Source organism: Dreissena polymorpha, chromosome 4, assembly GCF_020536995.1.
Source record: "Dreissena polymorpha isolate Duluth1 chromosome 4, UMN_Dpol_1.0, whole genome shotgun sequence".
Taxonomy (NCBI): domain Eukaryota; kingdom Metazoa; phylum Mollusca; class Bivalvia; order Myida; family Dreissenidae; genus Dreissena; species Dreissena polymorpha.
In genome coordinates this window covers 21,891,184-21,912,329 of record NC_068358.1, presented here as the reverse complement: position 1 = coordinate 21,912,329, position 21,146 = coordinate 21,891,184, and the positions used below count along the sequence as shown (strand labels likewise).

At 33.4% G+C, this 21,146-nt stretch overlaps 1 protein-coding gene and 1 long non-coding RNA gene across 3 annotated transcripts in view; one reads left to right on the top strand and one right to left on the bottom strand.

Moving 5' to 3' along the window:
• The window catches only part of LOC127877871 (uncharacterized), a 48,636-nt gene that overhangs the window by 13,703 nt on the left and 13,787 nt on the right, over positions 1-21,146 (bottom strand). For both annotated transcript variants that reach the window (XM_052424173.1, XM_052424172.1), the window contains 3 exons: positions 7,642-7,723; positions 5,997-6,147; positions 4,890-5,261 (listed from right to left, as the gene is read on the bottom strand). In XM_052424173.1, the coding sequence (XP_052280133.1) occupies positions 4,890-5,261; positions 5,997-6,147; positions 7,642-7,713 (595 nt within the window). In that variant the 5' untranslated portion in view covers positions 7,714-7,723. The remainder of the gene's footprint in view (positions 1-4,889; positions 5,262-5,996; positions 6,148-7,641; positions 7,724-21,146) is intronic.
• LOC127877894 (uncharacterized) lies at positions 9,651-12,010 on the top strand. The gene is made up of 3 exons (XR_008048653.1): positions 9,651-9,841; positions 11,346-11,463; positions 11,873-12,010. It is a non-coding gene; the product is annotated as an uncharacterized LOC127877894 (long non-coding RNA).

The following is a 21,146-nucleotide window of genomic DNA, read 5'->3' as shown; positions in this document are numbered from 1 at the left end:
AGGAAAAGAATAATCAAAAGCACTACATAACAAGAGATGTGTTTGCCAGAAACACAATGCCCCCTACTGCGCTGCTTTGATTGACCTTGAAGGAAGACCTTGACGTTTTACCACTCAAAATGTGCAGCTCCATGAGATACACATGCATGCCAAATATCAAGTTGCTATGTGAAGGGACAGAAAAGTTATGAGCATTTTTCAAAACCTTAATCTGAATCTTAATGCGAAGTGTGACGGAAGGACAGACGGATGGACGGTCCGATCACTATATGCCCTCTTTCGGGGCATAAAAAAGCTTTGTTTGCTTATGGGATAATATGTAAATGATTTTTCTCTCCAAAAGTGCAAGCTTAAATATATTTTGTCTCACTTTACTTAGCAAAATTATTCAAGGCATTACCCCTAAAGCAAACAAAAAATATCCTATACATGTATTTGTATTTATCACTGAGTAGAAAAAACACCATAAATCATAAGGTAAATTACTTTTTTTCCATCCATTAAAACAGTGCCACTTCCTGACCAATGAATATTCATGTAGAATACTTACAATTGTTACCAAAGACCCATAAAAAATATCAACATAACTTTTAGTTGTCTATCATTTAAGGATGCACATATTATGACATTTTGTTAACAATTTAAATAGGAATGCAATGAAAAGTGCTAAAAATAAGACGTAAAACAGAAATGTTAATTTTACTGCAGTTATGTTGGTCGCCAAGTTTGTTATGTCCTACATATAAAATTTATGTTCACGAAATTTCCTAAAAATTCACCTTGAATGTATAACACTATGTATCCACTAAACATAAACAGAATATGCAAGCCCTAAACTTAGAAGCACATTAAAATCTTTTTAAGTTGTTACTGTAACCACGTGTTTCACCCATGGGTTTCCAAACAATTTATGTTACGAAATGTGACGTCCTTTGTTAAGTTTGTACATATATTTCTATACATTTAATACCATATAAAGAATATTTAATTGTATATTGAGCTTTGTAATTTTGTCTCTTAAGCATACTTTCTTTATTATATTTGTATACCAGTTCTATATGTTCTTTGGACATTTTGCATTTATCTGGCTTTTGACATAAGTACCAGAGATATTGTGTGCCAAATACACATATCTGGAACAACATGTAGCAGAAAAGAATATATCAGTACAGCTCTTCCATATATATTTTTTAATTAAGGTATGTAATAGTTTATAATACCAAACAACCTTGAAACAAGCAAATAAAAAACAAATGCATAATTTATAATGTTCAAATTTTATAATTTTTACTTTACAGGAACTATCAAATATGACCAGTTAATGAGTTATCATGTCAAAAAAAGAATTCTTACAACAAAAACTGAGGGTGTAAATAGATTATTAATTGTTTTCATAAGAATAATTTACCTGAATTTCGAAGCAAAGACTGCCCAATACTGCGCAGATTATAGACCATTGTGGCTTAACACAAAATTGACACAAATTAAACAAATGAAAACAAAAATAAATCATAAATAAACACAACGTCCAGTCTCAACAACCTCTTTTGCAATGGTTATGACGTCGTTGTCACGACGTTGTATAAACAATCTCATTTCAGTTCATGACGTCATCAAAATGGTGACCAGATGATGATGTCATGTAAATGGTGATGTCACTGTGGCGCCATTTTCTTTAAATGCAGTGTATTATGTATGCATTCAAACTGCATTTTCCCAGTCATTTTGTATCATAACTGATCCTACTTTAATAAACTAGTTAATTAGATAACATACACATATATCAACTATATATAATGATTTTAATAATGATGTTATATATTATTTTGGTTATATGTTAATTTTAACGCCAAAAAGTATGTAACACTTTGACGTTGTTGCAATTGACATCGATTGTGACGTCATTTCCTTTATTTTATTACAAATGTTTTAATCCTGATGAAGGTCTTTGACCGAAACGTTAAGTAAATTCATATTGAAAAACAATGAAGTTGTTTGAAATCACTGTTTTCTATAATTATTTACTGTGTATTATCAAAACAATTCACTTATATGACCATGTTGGTAAAATATAACTACCAGCAAACCATTTAATAAATAATGCTTCTCTAACACAATATTAAAATACATATTTACCGGGTAAATAATGATTCATAAATTGAAAAGCAGTAGTGTAAACACAAGGTTAAACAAAAGTTTTGTTACCACCATATTAACAGAGCCAATTTTCTTACAGAGTAACAGTTTTAAGCTGAACTTAATAATAATTGGAGTTGTTTGAATTTACAAATGTATTACATTTATAAGAAATGAACTCATTTTGTAAATAAAAGTATTTAGAAAGATTGTGAACCTAACAGGTTTATGTTTTGTGAAATGCAAACATCCTTTTCAGGTTTTTTTATACATTTAAATGTATAGGTTTTTGCATGATTTTTTTATATCCTTATGTCAATCATCAGTAATATGCTTGATTTATAAATTTATTTAAATAATCAATGATCTCTGATTGATTAAAAGATACATTGCACTATTAATTACACAACTTTACAATCTTATGCAGAAATGTCTCCCTTAATAAGTAATTATGCTCCGATCCTAACAGATCATTTTTAATATTTTTTTCAATTGTGCAGACAGAGAACATTTCCAAAACAAACTATAACATAATTCTAGACTAGGGACAAAATTGTCACAAAACCAGGTTTTAAATTTAAAAAGTCTGATAAAGGGAGTCAACTACAACTAAAAATGTGCATTGCTACTGATTGTTCATCACAGTTGTTTCAAAATAAATCTATTTTTAGTTGTGGTGACCTTGACCTTGGAGATATGCATGTAATTCTTTCGTGGACCCTGTCCAATGATGGTGAACAAATGTGCCAAATGATTTTAAAATCTGAAAATGAATTATATAGTTATGACCCGGAAAAGCTCATTTATGGCCATTTTTGACCTTTGAACTCAAAGTGTGACCTTGACCTTTGAGATATTGACGTAATTCTTTCAAAGTGTGACCTTGACCTTATAGATATCGATGTAATTCTTTTGCGCGACACACTGTCCAATGATGGTTAACAAATGTGCCAAATGATTTTAAAATTTGACAATGAACGACATAGTTATGGCCTGGACAAGCTTGTTCCGCCCAACCGCATTCGCCAATCTAATAACCAGTTTTTTCCTTCGGAAAACCTGTTAAAAAATTTGAATGGATTTTCTGATAACCATTGTTTCAGTTTGGCGTTGCCTAACAGGGCCCTCAATCGATTTTAGGGAAAGCGGGTCGCTACCCTCATGAGTGGGAATTTTCGCGGCGTTTTCCTTTCGGGGGGGATTTTTTTTTATTTTTTACTTACTCTCTCATTATTACATTTGTACATGTTTGCACTATATTCATTTCTTTTTTCATAATTAAGTATGTTTGACAAGATTCAATTGAAATACATGTAGAATTATTAAGATATAATAATCATGAGACACATCTTTAAAAAAAAAAAAAAAAAAAATTTAAATCAGGGGGAATTTTTCCCCCCAAAGGGGAAAAAAGTATACTTTTCAGGTGGGGGACTGCGGCCGAAATTCGGCCGCAGATTCAATAGATTGAGGGCGCTCCCTAATACCATAAATAACAGTTTCAATTAACGAGTGTGTTTGGGTACACACAGGGTATCAAACATCACCCAATGGCTAGAATTGGCAACTTTCATTTTGCTTTGGGCAAATACCAAATCCTTACTACTTCCCTAATCACGTGACCAAATGATCTGGTCAGTGAGCACAAAAACTGTGTCACTGTTTGATACTGTATACCAGTACATATTATGTGCAGATCAGACCATTCACCAGCGTTACAAGTCAAGTGTGCACAAGGGATATATTTCTATTTAGATTATTTGGACTGTACTCTGTGAAAAGGGAGTTTAATGCATATAAGCTTGTGCAGTCCGCACAGGCTAATCAGGGATGGCACTTTATGAATAAACTTGATTTTTGCTACAGAGAGACTTAATTTGAACGAAAAAAACACTTTTTAAAGTGTAAAGTGTAGTCCCTGATTAGCCTGTGCATACTGCACAAGCTAATCTGGGACAGTACTTTACGCACATGCATTAAACCCTCTTTTCACAGAGCACAGCCCATTTATTTCCATTTGAAGCCAATCTTGCATGTAAGGGGAGACTGCAAACAAGATTTGTCTCTAGAGGATGACATATGCCCCCAATAAACGCTTTGATAGAAGTTAAACTAAGTGACCCCGTGACCTAGTTTTTGACCCAGCATGACCCATATTCGAACTTGACCTAGATATTGTCTAAAATTCTAACAAGCTTTCGCAGCTGAGCATGACACCCGTTATGCGGTGCTCTTGTTTTAACATTTATTTCTCAAGTCTACATTAACTTTATTGACCGAAAATTGCACAAGCAAGTTCAAGCAAGGTCTTTCGACATTGCAACTTCATTTTCTCCCTTGTCTGAAGCATCAAAATCAATGAAATTCTCATGAAGCTCAAAATACATTATGTTAAGATATGAGTTTACCACTTCATAAAAGACTTTTTTGTTGTATATTGTATGTTCATAAAATCAACATCTATAGATTTAAACCTAACCCACCATAAACATATTTTGGTTTTGTATTTTTTTTCTTTTATAAAAAAATCATCAAAGATATTAAAAAAAAATAGTGCCGCTTTTATGCTCTGAGGGGTATTCAAGACTGGTTTTAAACATATCACTTGATAACGCAGAATTACACACCAACTAAAAACAGATTGAAAATAGACAAATTGAGTCCAAAATTTGTTTTCAGGGCATAAAAAGTTACCTTCTTAGGAGAAAATGTTTCCAGAAAACAAGAGGACATATTGGCCCAAGGTTGCTCACCTGATTTGAATGTAGACAGAGGGTCATCCAAAGAACAGTTCTGTGAAGAAGCTTTGATCTCCACAGACTGAGTCTGAAAGTTATTGAAGGAGTTACTCAATGAGGTGTTCAGTATAGCAGATTCATCCAAGCTACTATCAATTATAACTACATCAGAGCTTTGTATGTGGTCCTTCTTGCTTATAACTTTCTTTCTCCTTATCTCTGCTCTATTTAGCAGCTGTTCCCTCTGCATTTGCGCTCTGTTATGTAAGGTTGTTTTATTTTGTGCTTCACTGAGCTGGTCCCCAGTAAAGTTGTTCCGGTTTGATGTGGAAAGGGAACCAGCACTCATCAAATCAATATTTGGGTTTGCAGGTACAGCTCGAACGCCTGAAAATATACAGTTTATAATAATTGCAACACTCACTATATACACCTTAGTTTATTGTTTTATACGATTTCTAAAATTATAATTGAATTGAAAAAAATGTAAGTGCACATTGAAATCTCACTGGAGGTGTTTTTAAGCAAGAGGGCCAACATGGGTATAGATTTCTGTTGAATATTGCTTGGCAATTTTCAAACCCTGGTGCAGGATGAGAACAATCTAATGTAACATTTTAAATATCCAATTTCTGTGCTTTGAGGTTAAAAAAAAAAAAAAAAAAAGTCTTTATGCCATAAAAGTCAATATAAAGTCGCAACCTGATGCAACTAATTGAGATAGAACAAAATGTAGGAATACTATGAATAGAATTGCCGGTCCTGTTAATCAACAGAAAATATCTAAGTCCAAGGCCTGTTACTTCGCCAAAAATAAATGGACAGGAAAGAAACTGGACCTTGATTTGTTTTTTCATGCAGGTAGAATCACGCACCAAAAATCAGGTAAATATCTGAAAACATTTAGGAAAAAAACTACAAAAATCGAATGCCGGCCAGATGGAGTGACAGACAGACTGCTGGGGGCATAAAAATTACAGTAACAATAAGTATAACCAAAGTAAACTGTCAACCTAGGAGTGCTAGTATGCTTGTTATTAAGTGTGGAAAGTAACATGGTCAAGTTTAAGTCCCCTCAGGTGAAGCCCTGAGGGAACTAAAAAGACAAGCTTGTGGGCTAACCTCTGAAATGTGTTCCAGACATGCCATTTTTCTTGGCGTAGTGTCCCGCGATGTACTGTGCGCGGGCCAGCTGCCCTGGATCAGCTACGGTGTGAGTGATATATGCAGCGTGAGCCAGCTCTGCCTCTCTCTGGGTCTTGAACCTAGCCACCTGTAACATACAGACAGAATTATTGAGTTCTGTTCTGAGAAAACTGGGCATAATGCATGTGCGTAAAGTGTTGTCCCAGATTAGCGTGTGCAGTCCGCACAGGCTAATCAGGGACGACACTTTCTGCTTTTATGATTCTTTTCGTTTAAATGAAGTATATTCTTAGCAAAAATCCAATTTATGCGGAAAGTGTCTTCCCTGATTAGCCTGCAGACGACACTTTACACACATGCATTATGCCCAGTTTTCTCAGAACGAGACCACATTGTCTGAGAATATGCATACAGTTTCAAAAATCAAATTCATTCACATCTGGGTGTAGTATGTTAAAAAAGACAACATTTCAAGACACGAAAAATCAAAAGGTAATAAAACAGAATGACAATCATTAATATTAAAATGTATATACACGAATATTTTTTATATTATTAATAATATATTACACACATGATGCAGATTATGGCCTTCTGCTAAAATGTATGTTCAAGATATTATGTGCTCATGTAATGTATATTTATCATGTGCTTATTTTATGAACAAATGCTTGAGTTATGATGTATGTACATCTATAAATGGTTTGTTGTAAACTGTGTTTTTTTTGTTATTCACACATGATGATTATAGTAACAAGAGGGCCATGATGGCCCTGAATCGCTCACCTGACTAACCAAATACAATCCCAACCCAGATTTCATCAAGATAAACATTCTGACCAAATTTCATAAAGACTTGATGAAAACTGTGACCTCTATTGTCTGCACAAGGTTTTTCTATTATTTGACCTAGAGACCTAGTTTTTGACCCCAAGTGACCCAAATACAATCCCAACCCAGATTTCATCAAGATAAACATTCTGATCAAATTTGATAAAGATTGGATGAAAACTGTAACCTCTATTGTCTACACACGGTTTTTCTATTATTTGACCTAATGACCTAGTTTTTGACCTAGTGACCTACTTTTTTTACTGAGTGACCTAGTTTTTGACCCCAGATGACCAAAATACAATCCCAACCCAGATTTCATCAAGATAAACATTCTGACCAAATTTCATAAAGATTGGATGAAAAATGTGACCTCTACTGCTACACAAACAAATTGTTGACGGTTTTTCTATTATTTAACCTAGTGACCTAGTTTTAGACCTCAGATGACCCAAATACAATCCCAACCCAGATTTGTCTACACAAGGTTTGTCTATCATTTGACCTAGTTTTTGACCTAGTGACCTAGTTTTTGACCCCATATGACCCAAATACAATCCCAACCCAGATTTCATCAAGATAAACATTCTGACCAAATTTCATAAAGATTGGATGAAAACTGTGACCTCTACTGTCTACACAAGGTTTTTCTATTATTTGACCTAGTTTTTGACCAAGTGACCTAGTGTTTGACCCCAGATGACCCAAATACAATCCCAACCCAGATTTCATCAAGATAAACATTCTGACTATATTTCACAAAGATTGGATGAAAACTACATGTACATACCTTCTCATCTTGTGATGCCTGGTTCTGCTGAAATATGCTGCCTATAGACTCCAACAGAGGGCGTGGTTCCATGATGTCACATCTGTAAAATACAACCTTTTTACTAGCAGACACTATTTATCAAAAGAAAATAAGGGTTTTCAAGTAGTTATGAATAGACTGCATTGTGCTAACATATAGTACATATACAGTACACTCCACGCGTTTTCCCCAATTTCCCTCCATACTCCGCGGGTTTCGACCTGGAGGGAGATTAAGAAAATCCCGCTATACGCGGCGTTTGCATGATTTTGGACGCGGCGGTTAACGATCGGCAAAACTGATAAACCGACGCGGCGGCCCTCGGCGTTGGCAACGCGGGGGAAACTCCGCGTTTTACGAGATAACGATCAATTTAATTTTGTTTGACTTCCTGATTTTCAAATAAAATTACATTTATTACAAGTACATACATGTACATGTAGTATAATATTTACAATTAAAAAGAACAACCAAGATAGATCGATCCCGACGTGGTTGTAGAAGTATTTGTGGTTGTATAGAAAACTCGTTGATTTACGACACACAAAACGTCGTCTTTTAACTAATACTTACCAATTAATATAAACACAGTTTGCAACATTGTTTTTATTTTGATAATTTAATCCAAAGTTTTCATGTTAGCAGGTGATTTTCTATAATGAACATGTATACAAATGACCAAGGACCCTAAAAATCTCGCAAATCTGTGTGAATTGACAGTTTGACGTAATCAAAGAAAAGCCGCTTCCTGTCTAAAGGCATAACTTACTCAAGTAAACACGTTCAACGAATGCATAAGGAATGGTTTTAATTGTCGGAACAAAGTCTATTCTCTGCTCGCTAATGCATTGATTTTCTCTTTGTTTGTAGGTTATTCCATTGATTGCTAAAAGGTGGTAACTATTGAGTTGATAATTGCATTTAATATTCACAGTTGTATTCTTGTTGCGTCGACATTCTAAACAATGTTTACCAGTAATTATGGACCAAATCGGCAGAGTGACATTCACACATGTTAATCCCTTTTGTCAAAACACCGAATACAGCAGTCTACACAATAGGTCAGTAGACAAACTTTGCGTGTTTTCATAACGTCAAACACTTAAAATCCAGTTCCGCCCAGATGTCTTCTGTAATCAGTTTACAGTACAATTAGTGTTAAAATAATTACTCTACTAAAATACCGTAACGATAAAGATTCGGCGTGTTCGATTTGAAATTATTTTAGAGGAAATATCAACTTATTCGCGATATAATTTCGTTAATAAATACCAAAGAAACTTTTAACCGAAATCAACAATGTTCTCTGCGCTACAAAGTTTGTATCAAAAAAATCAATACAACGCACGCTTTGCAGGAGTATACATTGTACCTTGACCTTGTACATTGCAGCATAATTTTCGCGCGCTTTTAAATATACATGACTGTATATTGGAAGCATTTGTAAACGTCGTGTTTACAATTAAAAATCGTAGTGTGTTTCGGATTACTAATTATTATTCTCATTTGGAAATTTTACGGAACATTTATTCTTGTGTCGTATGTGTTATGATTTAAATATTAATTTGTCAAATGTATTATATTAGACTAATTCATATTGTAGACGTACCTGTGAATTAAAAAACATAATTTTTATACGTATTAATTTTCTATACAATTATCTTTTTATACATGTACTACAGTATTTAAACAATTTATTATAACAATGTTTTTATTTTTTGGCATGCCCAGTAGCACACTGCTAACGCGGCGTTGCGCGGCGATCACTGATAAGAACGGAAGGTGTCTGCATTTACCGACTAGCCTAAAGTAATACACGCCGCGGGAATTAGCGAACGCGGCGTAACGCCGAGCGTTTTATGGGTCTCACTAAAACGCTTACGGAATTTGCATACAATATAGATAACGTTGAAAAATGCATACGATATGAACAAAGAAGGAAATTGCAGACGGTAATCGCTGTCCGTTATTATGGTGTTTATTATGGTTTAGTTATTTTAATTTTATTTTTTGATGTTAAAAATACACGATGGATACTTAAATATTGATGTTTACCTTTTTTATTTTGATATTTTATGGTGTAGATTAACCTAAGTTAATATAACAATCAAAACAGTAGGGCATGGAATGGCAGATCAACATTGTTAATTTTCGGATAAACTTTCTGGATTTTGCCAAGGTATATTTGTTCATAGATTTTCAGTTTGTTTGCTTCAAGAAGTAGTATGTGGATAAAACATTTCATGTAAAAAGAATATATTTCATCAATCATAACGTGTTTATGAGACGTATTGGCTATCATAAAATTGGCTATCATAATGACGATTTTAGCGGATATTTCTGTCTGTTACACAGTTGTCAAAATCTAAAACGCTTCACAATTTATCTGTCAAATCATTTCTTATTATACGATTTTAAAATGACATCAACTGTAGTAACACATCTTTGATAAATTTTAGTGCTTATATGCTTCTCAAAGTTTTCAACTTTCACTTTATTGATTTTTAAGATGATTGATCAATTGATAGCTGAAAGACTGTCAAATGAATATGGAATTGGGTTGTAGTAGATACAGTCAAGTTACCATTACCGGATCATTACCCATAGAGGATCACTTTCATGTTCAAGAATGCGCTTCCCGATAAATAGTTGTCAGTTTTGGATGATATTTTGAACACAGCATTTTCAATCACATATAGAAAACAATTATAACAAAAACAAATGAATATAATTTACAACTGGCAATGTAATTTGGGCATTGTAAACAACACAGGTCATGTTTCGACAGTTCAAATAGCGTGGTAGAAGCCCCCTGAGTGGTTTCGATCACGTGATCCGTTATGGCTACAACTGATCTGTTAATGCATGAATTCTGCAGCGAAATAAAGGTATCACAAATACATTTTGCCTGCGTTTAAAAATAAGACTATATGCTGAATCAGTGAGCAAAGGTAATATTTAATCAAACTGATGTAAAAGAAGTCTCAAAACATTTATTGCTTTTCACCAGAACAACTTTATTAAGCTACTGATCCGGTAATGGTAACTTGACTGTACATGTATTATAAAATTTGTGTTAAAAATCTGTGTGCAATCCTGTAATGGACTGTAAGCAATCACAATTCTATTTGTAACACCAGAATTAACCCTTTACATGCTGGGAAATTTGTCGTCTGCTAAAATGTTGTCTGCTGAATTTCTACAATTAGCATTTCTTCGATTTTTTTTTCAAAAAATACTATCAGAATAGCAAACAGTTTGGATCCAGATGAGACGCCACGTTATGTGGCGTCTCATCTGGATCCAGACTGTTTGCAAAGGCCTTCAAAATTCGGTTCCCCCACTGAAAGGATTAATGAATGCGTTATCAATGTCAGTTAAGTGTTTATGATCAAGTTGAAATTAAAACAGTGATGCGCAAAGATAATGATTCGTTAAAACAAATATAGAAATAAAAAATGTAGAACAACACAAATTTGGTCACTTAAGTGACTATAGTTTCCAGTTTTAGACAATTTAAAGGTTGTCTGCTCATATGTTTTGGAATATTGGTAAGATTGTTACCAGATTCAATACTTGTGTGGGCATTTTTTTATTTGTAATATATTATGTTTAAATATAATTAAAACCACACATATATATTTTGCAATAATTTTGTTAAGGCCTGTATCTTGTTGTTTCAGTGAAGAACTCCAATGATATACATGTAGGGGCATGTGTCCAAAGCTGATCCACATCATAACATACTGATTGGGAATAATGACATAGTACCAAAAGATGTGCTTATACTGTAATTAGCAGGTATGGTATGACTCACACCATGTATTGTTTACCTCATTTGTGTTTAGTATTTATTCTATTTTTTCCATTAGTAAAAACAACATATGATTTATTGATTATCTTATCCATGGTATGCGGATGTTTAGATAAAAACTAACAGAATTTATTAAACAAAAATGCCTTAGCTCTTTTCACTATGCATATCTGGAGGGAACAGAAATAAATTATGTACAAAACAAAAATCTTATTTTCATGTTGATAACAGTGTATCATTTGATTAATAATGTGTTGTGTTATTTTTACAAATATTAAGTTCAATAAGAAAAACAACAATGCAGGGAAAAATAACATGTGGTTACCACTGTATTGATGTGTTTGTGGAACGTTGCAGTCATAAATTATCAGTCATTGTTATATATTTTCACTGCAGATCTTCACAAATGAACCTGGCAGATCCTGGTGCAACCTTACCTTACCATATTTACATCTAACCGTCAGTTTGAGCTGTGTGTGGGTGGTAACACGGACTATATACATGTATTGCCCAGTAATTGTCTTGTGATGGACCTTTTTAACATACCGGTATCAAGTATTTAATTGAAGACTTAAGAGGTCAGTTTTCATCAAAGAATTTAAAAATACAGTTTTATTTGTAAGGGTGAATATGTGGTTATAATGGCATAAATGTATATCTTGTGTCTGTTTTTTAATCAGCCTTTCATCCATAATTATGAATTTTAAGCATGATAAAGTATTTTAAGGGAATATAATGTAGACATGTTATGTTGTTTCTGCACAAGCATTTGAATACAAGAAATTCTATGCTCACTCAGCACTGTTTACACATTGTCAATGAATTTGCTTGTTTTAGTTTCCAAATCTGTCTGTCTCTAGCTCCCTGTGAATAATGTACTTTTTTACATTGCATCCATTGATTTTAAATGGGGTGTATTATGCACATGTCACACTTTTTTTACAAAAACATTAAGGTCAAAGGTAAAATATATGGGTCAAAATCATAACTTTTGCAATATTGAAGATAGCAACTTGATATTTGGCATGCATGTGTACCTCATGGAGCTGCACATTTTGAGTGGTGAAAGGTCAAGTTCATCCTTCAAGGTCAAAGGTCAAATATATGGGTCAAAATCGCTCAAAAGGGGACATTGTGTATTGTGTTTTACAAACACATACCTTGTTATGTTATGTAATGGCCTTTCAATCATCTTATTTTTTTATGAAATACGCTGGATTTGTCTTTTCATTTCATCCATGATATCATTATGTTTTTTTGCCTGTTACATTTTGCGGCCCAATGTATGTGTTAAGCAGTTTAACCATTTACAACGGCATTTGTGGCGAGGCTTACAGTCATAAGGTTGGTCATTACATGCACTGCATATCATAAAATCGTTTGGCTTTTATTGACAAAATTTGCGAAAACAGTGTCCAAGACTAAACATGACAAGTGTCGCAACTTCGTCCCCACCTGGGAATTCAGAGCGCAAATTTCAGATTATAATGTGTCAGATTTTACACTTGTATAATGAAGAAGTCATCTCTCGACAAGATGGTGATGTACTGATCTCGTTCCAAGCCACACATGATACTTGTTTTGATTTTAATCAAAATCGGTGTTAAATAGTAAACATAAAAAGTGTCACAAATTCGTCCCTATTGAGAAGTCAGAGCTAAAATTTCTGATTTTAATTTGTCAGATTTTGCACTTTTATAATGAAGAAGTCATCTCTTGACAAGATGGTGGTGTCCTTATCTCGTGCCGAGCCACAAATGATTCTTGTTTTGGTTCAAAGCAACATATAAACGAAGATTTTTTTTAATGTACTTTGTTTTAAATTCTGTTCTTTGAAAAATGCATGTACTTTGTTTTAAATTCTGTTCTTTGAAAAATGCATAATAAGTCATCAACTATTATAATTTTATGAAAATATTACTTTAATTTTGGTTAATGCAGTTATTGATATAAATTGTTTTAACGCATACGATGTAGATAACGTTCGCGAACCACAATAGAAACGTTCGTTGAGTTCACGTTTAAACGCGACGGTCACGTTCTTACAGTGGGTATTATTTGTTGATCTTACTTCACTTTATCGACCATTTGTCATTTAACAGCAGAACACACGAACAATCAAAGTAAAATTAGATGTAAGCGATCGTTTTTTCCGTTTAAGTTTCAAACATTGGCTCGAAAAAGTGTGTGCAAAGGCTCATTATCGACAATAGACGAGTTAATTGTTATTGTTTACATTCGGGATTTTCCGCGCATGCGCACTGACTGGTTGGCAAAACACTGATTACAGTAACGTAAAACATGTATAAAGGGCTTTTGTTTAGTCAATAAATTGATAATAAAAACGAAATAAACATTAAAACTCTTAAAAAAAAAGTGCAAATATAGCATATTTAGTACCAAATAAATGTATATTCACAAATAAAATGTGCTCTTCATAAAAATACGAAGTAGTTATTAGCATAGAGTAAACGTGATCGGAAGACTTAATACTGACAATTCCACAAAACAAAACAATAAATTAGCCGTATTCTTTCTGATAATAAGACTTGAATAAATTATATTTAAACACTAATAAAACATATATTAATTGTATTATAATTTTAAGTGGTGTGGATAGTGTTTTATTTCATCAGCGATCGATAGAGTCAGAGGTGCATTTAATCAATTATAAAAAAGCCCTAAAAAGCGGAATACAGTACTATTTTTAAATATTGTGGTAATTTTCTTTTACATTTAATGAATTTACGTTTCGTTTACATTGAATGAATATAAGTTCAATTTACCATACAAATGGAAAAACCCTGCATATTAATTACGCAAATTTAACTGTCTTTGCATGTATATTGAAATCTCTATAATAAGGAGTGATAAAAATATAATAAGGAGTGATAAAAATATAGCATTTTATGATAAATGCATATATTTAATTTATCTAACGGCCCCTTTTGTGACTGCGTATGTTCATGATCGTGTTTCGGACCCTGCAGTAATGTACAATATTTACACATAATAGCGGAGTTAACTTTTGACGGTACCTGTTAAATACCTTAATTGCATAGCAGTAAAATTGCACAATATTTTAATGTATAGTTATTAAACAATGTATTATTAAGTTTAACTGGCTAATAAATATATACACTCGTTCCCGTTAATACATTTCCGACAAATGTCTTCATATTTGTTAAAATGTTAAAATATTTCATTTTAAAATTAACTTATCAGTATTTTTAGCTTTAAAATGTGGCTTAAATGATTGCTCAATATGCCAAGAGATGACATTGAGGTATCGTGACTTATGTTTACTGACCAGACACTCGTCTGCAACATGTGGTTTATGCAGGGGCCCAAGAATAGGTCCCATGTTTTCTTTGTAATTGTCTGGACAGTATCTGATCATAACGAGATAATCGGTTTGTGATAACAAAGGTGCACCGGGATATAAATGCTGCAACAAAGAGTGCCAAAACTAGTGTGAACAATTAAATAAAACAATTACATTCAACAAAAGAATTTATTGAATGTGTAAGAAGGTAAGTTTTTCCAGACACATAAAGGTTCAAATCAGTTACCCTATGTCGCGTACATACAATTGACCTATTCGTTGTTTGTTTTTATCCTTATTTGTTTTCGTTCATTAAATTTAATTTATTCTGAAAGAATTTCAATTTCTGAGAAGTTTTTAACTAAAAATGGTCGCGATGAAGTGCCAAGTAGAGATTTTTGTTTAACCACATAGGCCTACCGAGCTCTTAGATTGTGTTCCACTCCCGAGTTCGTTGTCAGTAAAAACAAATAATAATAACAACAATATAATCGTTCCAAAGATGCATTTCCTTGCATGCTAATGTTTTATTCAGACATAATTAGTAAAATTATATTTGATATTGTGCATGATTATCATTAAAAACGAAGATTTCGTCAACCTTCGCTTTATGCGCTTATATAAATTGCACCTCTTTTGCCAACCAGTGGGCGGAGTCTAAACTTTGCAGGTGGGTGTGACGTCACGCGTTAACTCGTCTATAAAGATAACTTAATAATAAGCTGTAAAAACAACAAGCAACAGTTTATGTCTTATTAAAATATACGGTCAGTACAAACATATATTGTAATATATGCTACTAACAATCGTTAAGTATAAACTGTAAGCAAACATCAACAATAACAATAACAGTTTGAGTATAAATATAGGTGAATGGAAAAAGTGAAAATCATTTAATTGTCTTATTCGCGATCATTTCGTTTCCGGTTTCCGTGCGATAGTCCCAAATAAGCGTCGCTCTGGCCGTAATACATAATTACCGTCTTTTGATTATAGTCAGTATTTGTGAACCTGAAAACGTGTTTTATAAATCTGGTATCATCGACGCCTTTGTTGGATATTTTAAAAAATCGCTTTTCAATTCGTTTGCCGTTCACCGTGAAAGATCTATAACCATATTGTCGCCAAGTGTAGCCAGCCAGATTTCCATTTTCTTCACAGTTTATTTATGGAACGCTTGAAGGCGCTATTATTATTGCGGACGGATGACAAATTCAGTTATCAACGGCAAAAGAAACACATTTGTAACGAAGTACCTGATACTATACAACAAGAGGGCCATGATGGCCCTGTATCGCTCCACTGCTGAAAAAAGGCTATTCAAATATTCTCTGCATGTGCAAATACTTAAATATAGGCCTATAGGACGAGAAGATTTTGAAAATTTTCACAAAATAGGCCTTATATAAGCATATGTTAAATTTTGTGACCCCCGGGGCAGGGTCAAATTTGACCCCAGGGGCATAATTTGAAGAAATTTGGTAGAGGACTATTACATGTCTCTACATACCAAATTTGATAGACCTAGGCCCAATGGTTAGGGACGAGAAGATTTTGAAAGTTTTCACAAAATAGGCCTTATATTAGCACTTATACTAGCACTCACGATATGGCCGGCTCGTGAGCCGTGAGCGTTAAACATGAATGGTTACCGACTTCTATCCGCCTGGCGCCTGGCATAGTGATAGGAGTTGGGAGGTACATGGTATACACGCAAGGGTGTCTCATAAGCCGAATTGGCTGGCCCTTTCAATAGGGGTGACACTATAATAAAAAAGACCTTTTATTAGCATATGTTCAATTTTGTGACCCCCGGGGCAGGATCCAATTTGACCCCAGGGGCAAAATTTGAAGAAATTTGGTAGAGGACTATAAGATGTCTCTACATACCAAATTTGATAGCCCTAGGCCCAATGATTATGGACGAGAAGATTTTGAAAGTTTTAACAAAATAGGCCTTATATAAGAATTTTTTCATTTTTGTGAGCCCCGGGGCAAGGTCAAATTTGACTGCGTTTTAGAAGTTTCAACGTTGAAATGTGACGTTTCGGAAAGCTTACATATTATGAAAAGACGTTTTTTTATGTTGCCGTGTGTGTTTTAACAAATATAATTTTACGATCATTGCTTGATAGCATTGTTATTATTTTAGTGCAGTCAGACGCAGTAGCCGCCGAAACGTACACCTACTACGTTTGTTAAGTGAAATGTCTGTGCGCCGTTATTTTGCTAGATTTCGTATAACGTCTTCCTTATGAACTGCATAATGTTACAACTTTGATAAAAATCTTTAACACTCAATTCACCATTATTTTTGAGTTAATCATAACGCTAAAACGGACTAACTAATGTACATGGAGAAAGTAAATACAAAACATTTTCTGGAGCAAGAAGTTGAAAAACAAAACATTACACATCAATTTTGACTTCCATTGCAACCAAATTTAGGTTCGATGATGATAGCCAGATATTGCTCTCTATTTATTGAATGTTTGAAAAATTCGTTAGACCAGTATCATGCGAAAATGGATCTTATTTAATTGTGGTTCCCTCATTGAACTTATGTTGTCTGTCGACTTTTAGAATAATGTGTCAGAAATAAATGTATTGCTTCAGATTCACGAGCTTTTTTTTAAGAAATGAAATATGCAAATGTATGTTATATATATTTTTTTCTGTTTCTTAAACGTATCTTATTTATTTGTGACTACGTGCTTATTTTTTTTTAAGAAATGCGAGATTCAAATGTGTCTTATTTATCTTTTATCCATGTCTTAAATGTGTTTTATTTATATAAGACTACATGTACATTCTATACTGCCAGTGTCATGCGAAAATGGATCTTATTTCTCAATATCCACCTTCACACTTTATTCTTTATTAGCGCCGTCTTTCATTAGGCTATCACTATTTAAAGAACAGATTACTGTGAAATTAATAAAAATGTGCAACGGTGATATTGATCCATTCTCGTTGTTAATTTTAAATGTACACAACAGTTTAGCAATAAATGAAATCAGTTATTTTGACAGTTAATCCTTTTTTTTCCAGTACGGTAGCCAGGTGCCTGTGAATTGAGCTGACAAGATAGGGATCATCACAGCAGGTTGCTAATACACAGTGTAGACTTCCCCTGTTTTATTATTGTATTTGTTATTTACCTGATTGGAATAAATGGAGTGTATTCAATCGGGTCTGCTGGCGTTATGTTCAAGGTCATTTTATGTGAAAAGCTGGGTTTCGGACATAATTTCAATCGTTTTGCTTTTATACACAATTTTTGAAATAATGAATATATTGGCGCGATGAAACATGATTTATAAATCAAGCTGACAGAATAGTTTCAGTTCTTAATTATGTGTACGGTAATTTAATTCCCATCTCTCGCTTAACTTAACGTTCAATGGCACGCGCACTTAACAAAATTATAAAACATCAAGTGTTTCATTTTATTTCTTTTTATAAATTATGCACACATATTATATGTTATAATTTTTTTTTTACTCAACCAGAAAGAAATAATAAAACCTGGTTATATATAAAGCGCTTTACTTTTGCAAAATGCTACATTAAATAAGGAAATATCGTATGTTTTTGTTACGTGCTTGATATATTTATAAAAAAAAGCAGTTTTTTGTAATACAATATCGGAATTTGACCTTTAATTTGATGCAATCCACACAACAAAAATTAGCGGCCAAGCGCAGTATTCTGCGCTCGGCCGCTGATGGTGTATTATATATATACAATTATGATAAGAAACAGTAGTAGACAACAGGCATCTGGTTGATAAGAAGAACTGATATATTTATTGGACGTGAATAACATCACCAACTAAACATGTTTTGAAATAATAAATTTTCCCAGAATAATTGTATAACATTATTCATCTAGCGGCCAAGTGCATTAATCTGTTTTACTGTTTAGTAATACCATCATTTTTAAACTGATAACGGAAATAAAGAAATATCGTGTTTTTTTGTTAAGTGTACGTGCTTGAATTAATTATTGTATTGCATGTGCCGCATTTAAAGATACTACATCTGCACATCAGACCAAGATAGATATATTTGACATAAGACCACACCATAGTGAGGCGTTATGAGAGACAGTAACGATAAGGCTGATAGGTGACATTGACGCACAGACTGAACAAAGTTCATGTTATGTTATGTACGAACGAAAGGCCGCACGAACGTACGGACCGACGGACGAAGGAACGAAGGGACGGACGTACGAAGGAACGAACGAACGGACGGATTAGCGAACTGACGAATGAACAGACGGACGGATTAACGAAGAAGGGACGGACGGACGCATATATTCAATGCGCTTTCGGTAATTCTTTTGCGCTTTCGGTACCGATGCCGAAAGCGCGCGCTTTCGGTTAATCTAGTAACCCCACTTGTCACTCACTCACAGCTTCTTTCGCATATTCAGTCCAATCCCATTCTTACAGTTAGTCAATTAGTGAGTTCCCTCCGGCTCAATATTTTCATTATCCGAATTTACGGCAGATCACATACATTCTTTACATTCTATCAGTTTTATGGCGTTTGATGAAAAAAAGTTATAGCCAAATTATTCAATCAGTGTAACTGTAATTCAATCGCGCACTTGTAAACTCGCACTGTCATTAAATCGCATGTTCATTCGCGGAGTGAGTCCGTCCCTCAAACATTCTTACAGTCAGTCACTCGCTTACATAAACAGTCGCGCAGTCAGTCGATCACACCGTCGAAAAGTATATCGCATAGTTAGTCAATCACTCACTGTGAAACTCAAAGAGGATGCAAAAATCTAAATATTCATACTTAAAGAGGATGCAAAAATCCTAAAGCGTGCAACAAATGTCCTTCCTCAGACAACATATCGCAAAATCATGAATTGGCAATAGTAATTGTATAAGTGTATATAGAATGTGATAATATTGTATATGTAGTATACATGTTCTTAAACGACAAAGAACTACTTATTTTGTTATAATATAAAACTATATCTGAAACCCCAAAATCATTTAGAAGTTACCTTACAGTAAAATACACATGAATCCCAGTTCGAAAGACCCATTTTGCAATCTTCAATAGCTATGCAGTACATAGTTACAACAATAATGTACTTTATTGGGTTCAATATTGGCCCCAATCCTGTGTATTATCCCCGTTCATTGATATCATGCTGTGGTCACAGAGCAGCGATCATTATCAGCGGTGATCAAAACTAACAGGTGCACAGGAAAAAAAATGCATTAACCCATTGGTAGGTCCGTTGAGAGCTTATGAGGATTATACACATAATGTGGATATGCTGGGGTCTGTCATTTATTGACGCTGTATTTTTCAATGAACGGAGATAATACACAGGATTGATACTTTATTAATTAACTCTTTTTGCTGATATATATATAAAGGCAAATAAAAGCATTTGTAAAGTATATCAACTGACAGGAATATGTTATACATCTTCATTCTGATTTAAATCACACAGCTTTACATTACTTTAATATTTTCATAAAATATTTGATGATATGTAAATCACGTAAGAATGCTTAAAGAATCGATATTTCCATTGCGTCTGATCTTCAAATTGTATTTTTGAAAACTGATTAACACGATAAGTTAATAAAGTATGTCCGTCTCTCTTATATTAAATACATTGTAAACAAGTGGCTTTATAACAACAACAACCACAACATCATAAGTGGTATTACATAAATGGAGAATGAAATATCTTTACCAAATATACAATTATAATTACATTTCTATATTTCTTTATTTGCTCATTTTCAAATGAATAATATAATGAGAATTTTATTCCGTGTATTTAAAAAATCGAATTTGGCGTGTAAACGCTTATGCAAAAATCTACCAATTTTATTTTAATAGTTTGCTGACTCCTTTATCAAATAATAAATACAATCAACTGATCCAGAGGTATATTTATAGAACAGAACAGAATATATTTTAATTTGTTTCACAGGCCACATAAAACAGTACATAAATTGTAACAGCATTTAGTTCACAAAATTTTATTTCTCAAAACAGAAGTTCGAAGTAACAACAATTACAGAATTATTTAGGGAAGGCGATCAGTGAGTTTACTTTTTGATTTTTGTAGCATTATCAATCAGTATTTTTTTCCATTACGGAATATATCTAAAAACAGACATTTACTATTGTATGCTAGAAGCTTTATTGTAAGCTTCATTGCTGAAATAAATGTTGTTGTTGAATTTGATAGATCTCATGCTTATTTATCTGTCTTCTTTAAAAACGCTGTGTCTATTTTTGATACATATCGGGTATTAAAATAGTATTAAAATAATACAAGACACTAGATACATAT